General features: G+C 41.2%; 1 protein-coding gene across 2 annotated transcripts in view; it reads right to left on the reverse strand.

The window, feature by feature from the left end:
- LOC102532976 (kalirin RhoGEF kinase) overlaps positions 1-16,462 on the reverse strand; it is a 443,405-nt gene that overhangs the window by 189,322 nt on the left and 237,621 nt on the right. For both annotated transcript variants that reach the window (XM_072963937.1, XM_072963936.1), the window contains exon 6: positions 13,827-13,949. In XM_072963937.1, the coding sequence (XP_072820038.1) occupies positions 13,827-13,949 (123 nt within the window). The remainder of the gene's footprint in view (positions 1-13,826; positions 13,950-16,462) is intronic.

The following is a 16,462-nucleotide window of genomic DNA, read 5'->3' on the forward strand; positions in this document are numbered from 1 at the left end:
TTTTATTTGGCTGCAGGAGATCACAGAGAAGAAGCACGAGTCAGCTTTGGCAGAATTTCAGACAAATTAACTCCTTGGCAGCTGCAGACCTGGTAGGGAGCAGGCACTGGCTGCCTGTGAGTATGCTAAAGTGTGCAGGTAAACTGAGCTACAGGCTCAGGGCGTAAACACTCAGAGGGCACAGCAAAAACCTTGAGGGCATGGGACATGCTGACAGACGGCCCCAAGAAAAGAAGTGCCGGGGTGTTGGGCAAAGAACCAGCAGTGGGGCAGAGGAGGGAAATCTGGGGCCTGGAGGAAGTGAATGATCAGGAGAGAAAGCTGAACCAGGCCAGTGTCAGAAATCTGAGTGGTCAGCCAAGCCCTGCAGGTCATCTCAGAAAAGCCCTTCCGAAGGGACCCTGGCCAGGGGACTGGGCAGCAGGTGAGTGGAGCCAGCACTGTACATGAGAGTGATACTGAGTGATGCAGAGTGATCTTTTGCATATGCCAAGGAGCTTCCCTGGGTTTCTGGTCTGAATAGAAGCCAGCCCCCAAAACGTGGCTGATGAGAGACTGGTGAGTAAAGGTAAATAGGGCACCTAGAGAGGCTGGAGTAGGGAGTAAGGAACAGGGAGTAAAGACAGACACTCTCTCTGGATACTCCCGACCTTGAAGGGAAGTCCTCCAACTCCACAGGCTAATTATTCAATAGCTACATAGTTTGACCCCAGGGTTCATGTCAGCTGGCTTATTTTCTTCGCCTGGTTCAGTGATTCTCAGTCTGACTCTCCATCTCGCCCAGGTTTCCTGGGCTACATCCCAGCACAGCTAAATCAGAGTTGAGGGCAGTGCGGCCCAGATTTGGTGTTTTTCAAAGCCCCTCAGGTAACTCTAGCAGGCAGTCAGGACGAAGGGCTGCTGCCTACACACGTGCACCTGCTTCACCGCGCTTAATTCAAAGCACACTCCTTTCTCTTTAGGACAAGTCTAATCCTGACAACAGCGCCAAGAGCAAGGAAAAATAAATGGGTCCTGAGCAGTTCAGAAAATAAATCTAATCCTCCTACTGAGTTGGAAGAAAAGGGAAATTCCACCCACCAGGCTGTTTGTAGAGATATAAACACTGCATCCTGTTCAACTCGATTAGTAAGAATAGGTCTGGTTGGTGACACACGCAGTATTTTATAAGTGCTGGTTTCCTCCGAAGGCCTGCCTCAGGGAATCTCAGTGTTAATAGCAAACACTGGATCACACTCATCCTGTTCAAGGAAGGACACCTTTTAATGGCTGTACTTCCATCTTTAAGATAAGAACTTCAGAAACAAAGATGCTTAGGGTCAGGTGGAACTTAAAAGATCATCCAGTCCAGTAGTTCCTGGACTTTACTGTGCATCACCTGGGGACCCTGTAAGCAACCTGGTTCCCAGGCCCATCCCTGATGGAAACCATTGCTCTCTTTCACCTTCCTTCCAATGGCTGTTCAGCTTCTGTTGGAGTGACGTCTTGCAGGCCTCCCTCAAAACTAAAGGCCATGCCTTACCAGTTTTGTGTCCTTGCTCCCACTCTGTGCTCCAGGTTGGTGACAGATACTGTGGCAAGCTTAATATCTTTATTCATTCAACAAGCATTTATTAGACACCAATTAGGTGCCAGGCATTTTTATAGGCCCTGGAGATACGGATGTGAATGAAACAGACAAAGCTCTACCCTGAGGAGCTTATATCCTAGTAGGTAAAATTTTCTTCGCATTAGGTACATGAATTTAAGGATGGCTAAACTACAAGCTCCTTGAAGACAGCTTTGTGTCTTGTGAATCTTGCTGTTCTCAGTGTCTAGCAAAGGGCAAAGAGAATGCAACAGTAAGAGTTTGTTGAATACACCAACGAGCGAGTGTCAAGTGGTACACCCAAATCCTCCCAACTCAGCTTTGCTAACGCCACCATGGTGACTATCCATGCTCTGCCATGGTCGTTCTCTTTAACTTTAAGAAGATTATATCTTAAAGGTAGTGGGAACCCATTTACAAAACATTCACTCTCCAGTTGTCTTTTTCTCCTCTTTCTCCTTCTCCTCCTCCTCGTCCCCTTCTTCTTAACAGTTTTATTGAGATATAATTCACATTTAAACTTAATATATACAACTCAATGATTTTGGGCATAATAGTATTTAGTATACAGATATGTACAACCAACATCACATTATTACATTTTATCATCCAAAGAAATCCTGTTCCCTTTCCTTTCCTCTTATTCCTCTATCTCCCAGCCATCCCAGGCCTACCACTTTCTGGCTCTATAAGTTTGCCCATTCTAGACTTTTCATGTAAATGGAATCATATAAACATGTAGTCTTTGATGACTGGATTCTTTCACTTTGTAAAGTGGTTTTCAAGGTTTGTCCATGTTATAGCATGTATCAGCACTTCATTCCTTTTTTATGGCCAAATAATATCCTATTGCTTGTATATACCACATTCTGTTCATCTGTTCATCAGTTGATGGACATTTGGGTTATTTCCATCTTTTGGCTATTATTAATGTTTCTATAAACATTTGTGTAGACATTCTGTATGGACATATGTTTTCATTTCTCTTGAGTATATACATAGGAGTTGAATCACTGGGTCACAGGGTAACTCAATGTTTAACTGTTTGAGGAACTGCCAGACTGTATTCCAAAGTGGCCACACCATGTTACACTGCCTCAAGCAGTGTATGAGGGTTCTGATTTCTCGAGATCCTCACCAAAATTTGTTATTATCTGACTTTTTGATTACAGCCATTCTAATGGATGTGAAAAGGTATCTAACTGTGGCTTTGATTTGAACGTCCCTCACGACTAACATCTTTTCATGTACTTCCAAGCATCTTTCCATGCACTTATTGACCATTTATATTATCTTCTTTGGAGAAATGTCTATTCAGATTCTTTGTCTATTTTTCAGCTGGGTTATTTGTATTTTTGTTATTGAGCTCTGAGCGTTCTTTATTCCCCTTTACATATTCTTGGTTCTAGATACAAGTCTCCTATCAGATAAATGATTTGCTAGCATTTTCTCCCATTCTCTGGGTTGCCTTATCACTTTCTAGATTATACATTTTAAAGCACAAATTTTTAAAATTTTGATGAAGTCTAATTTATCCATTTTTTATTTTAATTTCAGTATGAGGTTAGGATCCAACTTCATTCTTTTGCATGTGGATATCCAGTTGCCCCAGTGCTATTTGTTGAAAAGACAGTTCTTTCCACATTGAATGGTCATGGTGTCCTTGTCAAAAATCAGTTGACCACAGACATATGGGTTTATTTATGGATTATCAATTCTCTTCCATTGATCTTTATGTCTATACTTATGCCATTACCACACTGTCTTACTCACTGTTGCTTTGTGGTAAGTTTTGAGGTCAGGAAATATGAGCCCTCCAAATCTGTTCTTTTTAAAGATTATTTTGGTTATTCTGGGTCCCTTGGAATTCCAAATGAATTTTAGAATTCTGCTTGCCAGCTTATACAAAGAAGCCAGGCAGGATTCTGAGAGACATGTGCTGAATCTGTAGATCGATTTGGGGGAGCACTGCCATCTTAACAATATTTAAGTCTTCTACTCCATGAGTATGAGATGTTTTCCCCTTTATTTAGATCTTTAATTTCTTTCAAAACATTTTCAGAGTACAAGTTTTACACTTCTTTTGTTAAATTTTTCTCAAGTATTTTATTCTTTTTGACGTTATTATAAATGGAGTGGTTTTCTTAATTTCATTTTCAGATAGTTCATAGCAAGTGTGTAGAAATACAATTGATTCTTATATATTGATGATTTATCCTGAACCTTGCTGAACTCATTTATTATCTCTAATAGCTGAACTCATTTATTAGCTCTAATAGTTTCATAGTAAATGCCTTAGGATTTTCCATAGACAATTCCATGACATCTGAGAATAGAGATATAGTTTTACTTCTTCCTTTCTAATCTGAGTGCCTTTTCTTTTTCCTGAATAACTCCCCTGGCTAGAACCTTCAACATTAATTAGAAGTGGCAAGAGTAAACATCCTTGTCTTGTTCCTGATCTTAAGAAGAAAGTATCTTGTCTTTCACAGTGAAGCATGGTGTTAGCTGTGGGTTTTTCCCCACGGCTGACAGATGCCCTTCTGATAGGTGCCTTTAATCAGATTGAGAAAGTTCTCTTCTGTTTCTAATTTGTTGAATGCTTTTATTATAAAAGGATATTGGATTTTGTCAGATAGTTTACTGGATCTTTTGTGATAATCATGTGGTTTTTGTTTTTTATTTTACCAAGCAACCTCACAATCCTAGGATAATTCCTAACTGGATGTGATATATAACCCTTTCTATACGTTGCTAGATTTGGTTTGTTGCTAGCATTTTGTTGGAAATTTTTGCATCCATATCATAAGCAATAGTGATCAGTAGCTTTATTTACTTGTGTGATGTTTCTGTTCAGATTTTCTTATCAGAGTAATATTCGCCTCATAGAATGAGTTGGGAGTGTTCTCTCCTTTTCTGTTTTTTGGAAAAGCTTCTGAAAAACTAGTATTAACTCCTTAAACACTTTATAGAATTCACTGGTGAAGCCATCTGGGCTGGACTTTTGTCCATTTCACCTAAGTTATCTAATTTATTGGTATACAATTATCTATGGTATTCATTATAATCTTTTTTATTTCTGTAAGGTAGGTAGTAATGGCCTCTCTTGCATTTCTGATTCTAGTAATTTTTTTTCTTAGTCATTCTAGCTAAAAGTTTGTCAATCTTTTCAGAGAGTCAGCTTTTGGTTCCACTGATTTTTCTCTATTGTTTTTCTGTACTTTATTTCATTAATTTCCATTCTGATCTTTATTATTTCCTTCCTTGTGCTTGTTTTAAGTTTAGTTTGCTCTTATTTTTCCAGTGCTTTAAGGTAGAAGATTAAGTTATTAATTTGGGGGATTTTTTTCTTTTTTAATACAGGTATTTACAGTTAAAATTTCTAAGTATTGCTTTAGCTGCAGCCCAAAAGTTTTGATATGCTATGTCTTCATTTTCATTCATCTCAAAGTATATTCTAATTTCTCTTTTTATTTCTTCTTTCCTCTACTATATATTTAGGAGTGTTATTTAATTTTCCTATATTTGTAAACTTTTCAAATTTCCTTCTGTTGATTTCTTATTTCATTACATTGTGGTCAGAGAACATACTTTCTTTATATTATTTTTAGCCTTTTTATTTACTGAGGTTTGTTTTATGGCTAATATATGATCTATTCTGGACAAGGTTATATGTGCCCTTGAGAAGACTGTCTAGTTTTCCATTGCTGGGTGGAGTGTTCTATAGATGTCTGTTGGGTTGATTTGGTTTATAATCTTCTATTTCTTCATAGAAGTCTTCTGTTTTCTTATTGACCTTCTGCTTAGCTGTTTTATCCATTATTTAAAGTGGGGCATTGAAGCCTCTAACTATTATTGTTGAACTGTATTTCTCCCATCATTTCTGTCAGTTTTTACTTCATGAATTTTGGTGCTCTGTTGTTAGGTACACATATGTTTGTAATTGTCATATCTTCCTGATGGAATATTCTTTTATCATTACAAAATGTTCCCCTTTTTCTCCAATAAAATGCTTTTGTTTTAAAGTCTATTTAAAAGTCTATTATTAGTATAACCACTCTGGGCTTGTTTATGATCGCTATTTTCAAAATTTTCCATCCTTTTATTTCTAATCTACCATAAGCTTTGAATCTAAAGTGTTGCTCCTGTAGACAATATATAGTTGGAGCTTTTTTTTTTAAATCTAGTCTGACAATCTCTACCTTTAATTAGATTGTTTAATCCTTTCATATTTAATGTTATTATTGATATAATTGGATTTATGTCTGCCATTTTACTTTTTTCTGTCATATGTCTTTCCTTACACCTCTATTCCTTTTATACTGTTTTCTTTGGTATTAAGTGAATATAGTGTAGCATTTTAATATCTTTACTAATTTTTTCACTATGTATTTTTTAGTTATTTTTTTAGCTGCTGCTCTAGGGCTTATCATGAACATTTTAACTTATCAGAATCATCTTCAGATGTATACCAAATGAATTCCAGTGAGATGAAAAAATGTTACTCCTGTATACCTTCATTATCTTATCCCACTTTTTGTGATTTATTGTTATATATATTACATCTATAAATCTATAAACCCAACATTAGATTGTTATGATGATCACTTTTTATAATTTTGTGTATTTTAAAGAAGCTGAGACAAGAAAGCAAAGTATAAGTTTATAGCTCTTGTTATATTAACCTCCTTATTTATCATTTCTGGATCTTTTCTTTTGTTCCCGTGCATACAAGTTATCACCCAGAGTAATTTCCTTAGTCCAACACACTTTTGCTCTGACCCGCCTCTTTTGTGCTGTTGCTGAAAAATGTTAAATTTCTATATGTTATAGGCTCAATAATACATTATATACATATTATTTTATAAAATCGATGTTTAAATCAGTTAAGAGAAAAAATAAGAGGAAATTTGCACTTAATGTTTTCCTTTATAATAATATAATTACCTTTAATGGTGCTCTTTGCCTCTTTTTATGAATTCAGAGAGATGTCTCGGGTCACTTGCTTTCATCCTAAAGAACTTCCTTTATTATTTCTCATAAGGTGTGTGTGCTAGCAACACACTTCCTCAGTATTTGTTTATCTGGAAATATCTTTATTTCACTTTCATTCTTGAAGGATAGCTTTCCTGGATATAGGCTTCTTGGTTGACAGTTTTTCCCTTTGAGCACATTGAATATGTTATTTCATTTCCTTCTGAACTCCACTGTATCTGACAAGAAATCAGCTATTATTCTTATTAAAATTCCTTTGCGACAAATCATTTTTCCCTTGCTTTCAAGATTTTCTCCCTGTTTTAAGCTTTTGGTATTTTCACTACAATGAATCTGTTTGTGGATCTCTTTCCTTTATCCAACTTTGAGTTCCTTGAGCTTCCTGGCTATGTAAATGAATATTTTTCAACATATTTATGAAGATTTCAATCACAATTTAAAAAATATGTTTTCTGTTTCTTTCTCTTCTCTTCTTCTAGTACTCCCATTATGCAGATGATGGTACATTTAATGATGTCCCACATTTTTCTGAGGCTCTGTTCATCTTTTCTCATTCTTTGTTTTTTTCTGTTCTTCAGATTGTGTAACTTCTACTGCTCTGTCTTCAAGGTTGCTAATTCTTTCCTCTGCCAATTCACTTACTATTGACCTCCTCTAGTAAAGTTTTCATTTCAGTGACAGTATTTTCCAACTCCAGAATTTCAACTTTTTTTTACTAATTTCTATTCCTTTATTGATATTCTCCATTGGATGAGACACTGTCATCATACCTTCCTTTACTTCTTCAATTGTGCTTTCCCTTAGCTTCTGTGTTTTGTTAAAACATATTTATAACGGCTATTTCGAAATCTCTGTTAAATCTGACATTGGTTGCTCTTACAGAGATTTTATGCTGCTTGCTTTTTCCAGTGTGTGCTTTTTATCCATTTGTTTTTCACCCAGATCATACATTTTTGTTTCTTTGCATAGCTTGTAATTTCTTGTTGGAACCTGGACATTTTAGATAATATATTGTAGCAACTCTGGGTACTGGTCCCCTATTTCTGAGGCTTGTTATTGTTATTTGCCTGCTTATTTGTCTAGTGACTGGATTATTTTAGTAAAGTCTATTTCTACTTCAGTCCCCACAATGGGAAACCTCTGATGTTGCTCCTTAGAGGGTGCAGCCTTGGGTATGCCCACATTCACTCTGGGATGGCAGTGGTCTCCACAGTCCTCACTAGATAACTTCCTTCCTTGACCATACCCTGCGGTTAAATTTCACTGATTGCCAGCTCATTATTCTTTTGCTTTCAGCAGTGCCTTGGGGCACAAATTGCTCCACAGACCTAATCAATAAATCCAAGCTCCTCTGAAGGAATAATCCTGAGGTCAGTACTTGAGATTTGTTCTGGCCTCAGAAGGTCTCTTTCTCCAGTTCTCTCTGGCAAATTAGCCCACCTACCATTTATCCTATATCTTCAATAACTCTACCAATCTTCTCCCAGTTACCTCTCACCAGAACCTCCGTAAGGGCATTTTTGAGAGTGCTATTAGCTTGAAATTCTCTACTCTGTGTTACAAGTAAAGTCAGTTGCTTTGGGAAAAGATTCGCAGCTCTGTTTTATAGTTTGATTCCACTCCCAGACAAAATCTCTGAGCCATGACTCTGGAGCTGGGGCTTCCCTGAGTGACACCTCCAGTTGAGAAGCCAAAGACTCAGTGGAGGTGGGTGAGTAGTCTCAAGTCTTCTTGGCATGAAACCTCTGCCTTATAAGCTGGAGCAACAGCATTTGGGACCTGAGAATTCCCTGCAATGCTGCACCCATGGTATAGCCTCTGCTCCATGAGTGGGGACTACGCAGAAGAAGGAATCCTCACCCCTTGGCCACACTCACCTAGAACTTAACTTCAGTAACAAGTAGTTTGTAACAGGATAGGAACTGCCCTATCTGGGAAGGTGGTCCTTCAACTGGGAGCTGGGGGGAAAGAGGACCCTGTGTTCTTGGTTGCACCAGTCTGGAGTAGAGTTTCCATCTCATCGAGCTGGGAGTGGGGAGGAGAGAGGTAGAAAGTGGGTCTTGGCTCAAATACCACAGAATCATTGTTCTAATCAAGTTTTAGTAAATTTTCTTGAATAAATGTTTCATCATTTGCTGTATGCACTTAAGACCATTTCTAGAGAATTTAAATGGTTGTTTTAAAGTAACATTCACCGGTTTCTCTGGAGAGTGGGTCTGCATAGCTCCTCATGCTGTCGTGCTGGAAGTGGACTATCTTTTAGAACTTGCAATGCTTTATTTTCGGGGTGACTATTTTATACATATACATCTCTATAGAACAGCAGTTCTCCAACTTTAATATGCATGTAAATCACCCGTGAATCTTGTTAAAAATAGAGGTTCCTGGGGTGCCATCCCCCAGAGATTATGATTTGCTAGGACTGGAGAGAAAGCCAAAAAGAAATCTGCATTCTTAATAAGTCCACTACATGATTCTTTGGAAAAAGAATTGAACTAAAAAGACTAACACATACCAGCTCAGACTGATCACTTCTCTTTTCCCACAGCTTCTATGTCTACTAAGAAGCTTTGCAGCTATGGCAGGGTTAAATCCTGGCTATTAAAGATCACAATAGCATGTGTTCTCACCAAAATCTAGAAACACTGTTATTATAGGAAATGCGGCCTGTTTGGGGATGGGGCAGTGCTTGCAGAATCATAGTTTGGGGCTGCCAAGATGACAGAGCACCCCAGAGCAAGGTTTCTCAAACTGAGATCAGGAAACCTGCTCAGAATCTCTATTTCTCTTGCACCAGATTATTATTTTTTTTCCTTGGTGCTACTATTTGTAACTTTCCCTCAAAACAAAGAGAGAGCACCACAGGCTTTGCTGCAATTGGTATGATTTGCACACCATCAAGTGGCAGTATGTGCCTCTGGGGAGCAAATGAACAGGATTAAGGCAGCTAGCAACACGCCGTGGCTGAAGGGCTTCCTGCTGCCCAGCTGCACATGGCTATCACTAATGTGAGTCCTCAGAGTTGTAATAATAGGAAATGAATATCATTTCATATTTTAAAACTCTAGACAGAAACCATTAGCGTCTATTTTTTTCCCCAAAGAAGCAGCTAATTAAAACTGCAAATAAAGCTGCATTGTATGTGTATGCACTCCTGTGAGTGTCTTTTTCTTGAAGGACTAGAGCATAGGTGGCTGCATGATTGTTCTGTTGCACATTACAGCCTGACTCTACTTCCATCTGCCCACACTCCCATCAGAGGAGAAGGCCGCACTCAGGGGAAGGAGAATTTGAAAAAAGCTTCCACAACAGAAGGCAGAGTTAAGAAAGAAGAGAGCTCCCGACTGCTCGGGAAGAACGGCTTTCTGAGGCACTATAAGCCGCCAGACAATATTTTACTACTGTGTTTAGTAGGTGGATATGATTACTATTATTATCATCATCATTACTACTATTACTATTTTGAGGATCAAAAGAATAGGATTCTCCAGTGAGAAGTATAAAAAACATGTTATGACAAAAAGCTAAAGATCAACCAATTTTAACCTTTCTCTTTCAGAGTTGTTCATGTACCATACTCAGTGGGGCATTCCTCCCACACCCATGGCATGTTAATAACTGATAGCCTTTATTGGTATAAATCATAGATAACATATAGAAAATTTCTGATTTTTCTTCCAGGACTTAATGATATGCAATGACTTCTCAGTAATGGTAACCTCAGTTGGAGCCAGGTCTTTACAGGCATATTAAACTAGCAACACAAAAATAAAACTTGAAAACCAGATAAATTATACCTAGAAGCTTTTCGTTTACAAAACAATGTACCTAGGGCTTCTTTAAATTATAATTTGTTTGGTATATTACAGAATTTAATTCACAGACCATTAATTACTATCAGTGAATGAACAATGAGCATTAAGTCAATAGTGATTATTGACTGGAAAATGCACCTGACTTCCCCTCATTTAAATTGATCCCTTTTCATTATAATCTATCAGAGCATCCCTTATTCTCCCAACATAAGACTCATTGGTTTATAGCCATATATATACTTATGAGATTATATCTGTCTCTCCACTACAACCTCTGTGGGACACTGGCTCTCTTGTTCACTACTAGGTCCAACATCCAGCACAATGGTCTGATCTTTAATTATTTGTGGAAAGAGTGAATAAAGTCATGAGGTTCTTGGTCTCTTAAATTGGGGAGGTTGACTGATAGGCTTTAGGATTCTCTTGAATCCCCTGAAATTATCTTTAAAAAGTTGTCCATGTACGTTTCTCTGGAGAAAGGACCCAAAACTTTCATTAGATTTCAAAGGCATCTGTGACCTCCCTGAAAGATAAGGAATCACTGGCCTATTTCAGTACTAAAACACGATTCAATAGCAAAGAACTCACCTGTAGCCTGAAACAAAAGATGCTAAATGTACCTTTTCGTGGACACACTTGTGGGCGTATGTATGGGTGCGCGTAATTTCCAAGAACCCAAAAGGAAATGCCTCAGTGAATTCACAGAACAATCCGCATTCCCACTTCCCCTTAGTAACTGATCATCCTACAGTCACTGGGCTCCAGCAGTAGCTGCTTGCATTCATCTGTTTCTTGGCAGCAACATCCATCACTCAGGCCAGAGAACAGGAGTCTATAATTCCTTCCTTTCATCTGTTTGGGATGCTGACATCTCTCTTTGTGGAAGTTCCTTTTAATAACAAACTTGCAAACCTCCCAGTTAACAAAGGCACGGGCCACCTTTATAAAGCACCAGTTCGGACAACCTGACTGAACAACCCTGGGACTTCCCTTCCCCTGCCTGCAGCCAGAGAGGAGATCCAGCCTGATCAGGCTCAACAGGCCTCCGAGTGCTGCAGGCACTCAGAGCAGTGGGAGACTACAAGATGGGCTGGAACATGCTAATTGGCTGTTGTATGTTAAATCTCTTCCTCCCTCTCTCCCAGCTCCAGAAGATGCTTCCCTTCAATAAATTTCTTCGCTTATTTTCTTTTTTTGTCCTGAAAATGGAGACTTCAAAAATAAATGTGTCAGAGGAAAGGTTTTTGATGTGTCATTAACTCTCAGTTATCCATATTAACTGAGAAGAGCAGTGGTGCAGCTAATTCAAAGCCAAAGGCTCTTTTGATTTAACTTTGTAGTTCATTGTTTTGAGGGGCTTGGTGGCAGACTTATCTCCCTAATTATGTTTGTCTTTGCTTCTTAACAAAATGAGTTTGTCTGACTTAGGGCTAGGCAGTTGGGTGACATGAAGGTTCTGGCACAGAATTTGTAAAATTCACTAGGGGAAATCCACAAGGCACACAGATAATCAAACCTGACTAGATTTGACTTCACGTTCTTAATCACCTGTGATCAATTGCTTTGCTCCTCTGTGACTAAAGGGAGCCAGGATGAGAGCTAATTATAGAAGACTGGTTGGAAGGGAATGAGTCTTTACATTCAGATGAAGACACAGGCTGTGAGTCGCAGCCAAAATTGATAACACAGCCAACATTGATGTTTTCCCTGCCTGGTCCCACAACCTTCTACTCTGCAGCTAGAGGTACCTTTCCATGCAAATCTCATGATGTTCATCTCTACCTCATATCCTGCAGTGGCTCCGTGTGCTCATCACTAGGGCTGTTCACAAATATCCACTCTCTCCTCCCCAGTATATGGAGGTAGGACCATATACCTCCACCCATGAAGTTAGATGTGACTGTGTGACTGGTGTTGGGTAATGAAATGTGTCACTTCTAAGTAGAAGGTTTCAGAGCTGGCGTGAGCTTGGCTAAATGCTTGTCTAGTGACGCACTGCAGCATCTGGGTCCCTGAGTGACTGGGATGAGCAGAGCCCACCACCAGCCAGTGATGGGCACGTGGTGGGAGCAAGAAATAAACCCCTATTGTTTAAAACTACTGAGATTGTAAGGTTCTTAGTTCACGCACCGATTCTCTGTCACTGCACATATCAAGCTGTACCATGATGGTCTGAGTTATCTCCCCAACTACACACTGAAAACTGAAGGCCAGAATTATTTCTTCTTCAGTACATTAAGTCCAGTGTATTAACATAGTTAAAACAACTTGGTAGAAAATGAAATTGTCTTCCTTCCTGGCCTCTGTGATCCTCTGTGTTTATGTTTTCTTAACAAAAGCCCCCTCCCAACATCACCAGCTGAAATGATAAGAGGTCTTTGGTGTTCAGATATGTGGGGAGTGGTGGAAATAGTCTTTTGGACCAGTAGTACAAGCAGGAAGAGCTGGCAGAGGGGAGAGAGACGTCAAGGCATACTTTGGCTGCAGGCATTTCAAATATAATGGGATCCAGGGCCTGACAAGATTGGTTAGTCCTGGGGTGCCCACAAGGGAAAAACAGTATCCCAAAGTGATAGTTTTATGAGGGATCAAGGTGTTACCTGGCGTACACTCCTGTATCATCACCATCATCACTATCACAACACCAATATTTACTGATAATGGACAATGGACCATGCACATCTCCAACAGCCTTACAATTAACACATTGAATCCTCACAACAACCCTATAGAGTAGCTATTATTATTTCCATTTTACAGATAAAGAAATTGGAGCATAGAGAAGTAAGTTTCCCATGGCCACCCAGCTAGCAGATAGCCCTCTCTCAACTCAGCACCTGCCTGGACCCTCCCCATCACAGGAGCTCACTGGCTTCCAGTACGGCCCACCTCCCAAGCCATCCCCTGGACATTTATGCCTCCCAGACCAACACAAGCAACACTACCCTCTTCTCTCTGAGGCAGCCCTTTGCGTTGCGGAAGGCAGCAACCGTGTGTCCTGTAAGGCTCCTCTTCTCTAGTGTAAGAAGCCCAGTTCACTGAACTGTTTCCAATGTGCCACAGACTGAGGTCCCTCTCTGTCCCAGCTCAGTGACTCACACATGCTAGTTGGATAAGTCAGTGGAGTGGAATTGGTACTCTTTCTTCTAGTCTTGCATGGAGCTAATGGCTTCTACAACCCCAGAACATTCCTTCCCCAGGCAAAGCGGGGTGTGGAGGCAGAAATGGGGCTATAAACTGCTGCAGAGACAGCCAGCTGGCCATGCATCCTGCACACAGTCCCATTCGGAAGAATGGGATGCCAAACCGGTTGTGTGTTCAGAGTTTCTCATTCTTAAGTCCGGTTGGAAGTCTGTTTCTGCCCTCCCCACCCCAAGCCCGTTCCCCTCAGCATTCCCCTGCCCCCAGAGAACAGACCCTCCACTCACCATGGAGTTCATGGCGAAGTGATTGTGCTGTGTCTGGAGGTCTAGGGCATGCTGGTAGCTGACTCCAATCTCCGTATGGCTCTGGAGGAATAACTCCTTGTTGTGGCTTATCCAGTCGAACATCTGGAGGGGGAAAGAAGGCACAGAGTAATCAGAAGGGTTATGGGTCCAACAGTGCGAAACTTTCAGAGCTACTGGAAGACAAATAGCCCCACTGCTGATGCCCAGCGAGGACCAGTCATCCTGCCCAGGGTGGGGGTGGCCCACAGCCTGACTTCCCAGAAGAGCCCTCCTTCTTAGCATAAGGACCCACTGTCAGCCTCTGTATTTCTCTACAGAGCCTAAGGGAAAAGAGAAGGCGAGTGAGAGAACCAAGGGCAGTGGGGAGCAAGCTGTTCACTCTCCCTAGTTACTTCTCCTTTTAAAATCTCCTAGGAAGCATCAAAGGGCCCCATGTATGCTTTAGGGATAGGTGATGAGGGACAAGTGGGTGGCTTAATCTATTCTTTAGTGCACCAGCAGGAGAGAGAAACCCTTGTCAGAAGCAACAGAGTATCCTAACATGCCCCTACTCCACTCACGCTGCGCAACTACACACATTGTTGAATTGACTCTGAACTGAATCAGCTTTTCTTGTGATTCCGCAGCTTCACAATTCCCAAGTTTCTGCTGTAACCCATTAGGAACCAGAAGAGGAGGCTTTTAAGGATAGGGTAAATACTTCCTGGCACAGTGGGCGCCAAGCTATTTTCCTCCCCTGGCTCTGTACCTGGTTCTCCTTCAGGTATCTACCTCTCTCCCAGGAGGCCTGCACACTTTAAGGGGTGCTGACCAGTACCCCTCTGCCAAAAGAGAGCCTGGTCACTTTAAGGGTTATCCCTCCTCAGGACATCAAATCTAAGCCAATAAGTGTATGACATTTCCTGACCAATGGGACTATCTCAGAAACAGGAATGTTATCTAATTCAGTACAATAAAATATGGTGGGGGGGTGCCAAGATGGAGTAGAGAGACTCACAGCTCACCTTCTCCCACAAAGACACCAAGAATTACATCTACAAACCCACTGAATCACACAGAACACCTACTGAACTCCAGTAGAGTGTCTCTTGCTTCAGAATACAGGAAGAGTCTCCCAAAATCCAGTAAGAGAAAAAAAGAAGAAAAAAGAAAAAGAAAAAATTGCTGCAGGGACATTCCTGCAGGGAGGGAGCGGCATAGGAAGAAAGGCACCCTCATGCTGGGATGCCACCTCTCCAGCCTGGAGGTCAGCAGGGACAGAAGCAGAGCTTCTGAGACTCCAAGAAGAAAGTGGCAACCACTTGGGAGACAGAACTAAGGGAAACTTACATGGAGGGTCCCTGCGATCCCTGGCAGGGACAAGCTGGGATTTGCTGCTGGAGATCAGTGTGGAGCCTGGGCAGAGGGCTAAGGCCCAATGCACAGAGACAGCCTCAGGGGACTGGAGGGCAGTGTGAGCTCTGGCTAGGAATGTCTGTGGAACAGAACCGCCTGGGACGCCTATAAAAAAGCACCACTGCTGATGTGCATGGTGGGGAGGGGCACAAAGCAACCGCACCATAGCTGCTGCCTACGCTTGGCTCCATTGTTGGTGTGTTTTCGAGAGAACAGAGGTGGGGCTCAGTCATAGCCATTGCTGCTACATGGAGGCGGGGCTAAGAGCTGAATCCATGCCCCATGGCCCTGTAACTTCAAAGGCAGAACTGAGATTTGTTTACAGCCCCAGGCAGAGAGGGTGGCTTTGCTCTCTCTGGATCCTTTGTGGACCCATGCCTCTGGGACAAACAGGCAGTGGGCAGAGTTCTGGTGCATGGCAGGGGCCAGTATGGGTATTTACAACAAGTGTAAATGCAGAGGTGGTGTTGGGGCCTGCAATGACCTGTGATGCACCAAGCATTCAGGTGTATGACTGCACATTCACTAAGGTGGATCCTAGTGCCTGACATTGGCAGATCTGCACCAGTTGTTCTTGGGTCCCAGAACCTGAGAGACACTAGAGGTTGTGGGGGACATTCCTGCAGCTAAGGCAGGGACAAAGCCGGCCTCATCAAAGAGTACTTTGTAAGCCTGCAGAACAAGTGACAGACAACACCACAGAGGGCACTTTCCAGTGGACATCTCCTGCGGAGGTATACACAGTGACCCTCCTTTACAGCTGAAGCACTCCAACCATGGCTACCATACACCACAGCTCAGAAACGGGTCTAGAAGCCTCTATTCCAGCAACAGGGGAGCAGACCTGGCCCCTGTCAAGGCTGTGACAACCACAGAACAAAAAAGGAGGCCCTGCTTAATAGCCAGGGCAGGCTCTGATCCCCACAGCACCAAACACACCCTGAATCAAAGGGATAACAGCCAACACACACAGAAGAAAGATGTGGCAACCATCCATACTAAGAACAGCCCTTGCAACAAAACTATTAGATGAACACAGTCTACACAGGAACCCTCCTACGTTCAATAAAAACAAACGAAAAATAAAACAGCCCTTCAAGATCACAGTAGATAACTGATACTCCTAAATCCACAGAGCCAGAGAAATGTAAGTAAAATGAAGAAGCAGAGGAACCATCCCAATTAAAATAAGAGAAGTCCTCTGAAAGAGTGAACAATGA

Source organism: Vicugna pacos, chromosome 1, assembly GCF_048564905.1.
Source record: "Vicugna pacos chromosome 1, VicPac4, whole genome shotgun sequence".
Taxonomy (NCBI): domain Eukaryota; kingdom Metazoa; phylum Chordata; class Mammalia; order Artiodactyla; family Camelidae; genus Vicugna; species Vicugna pacos.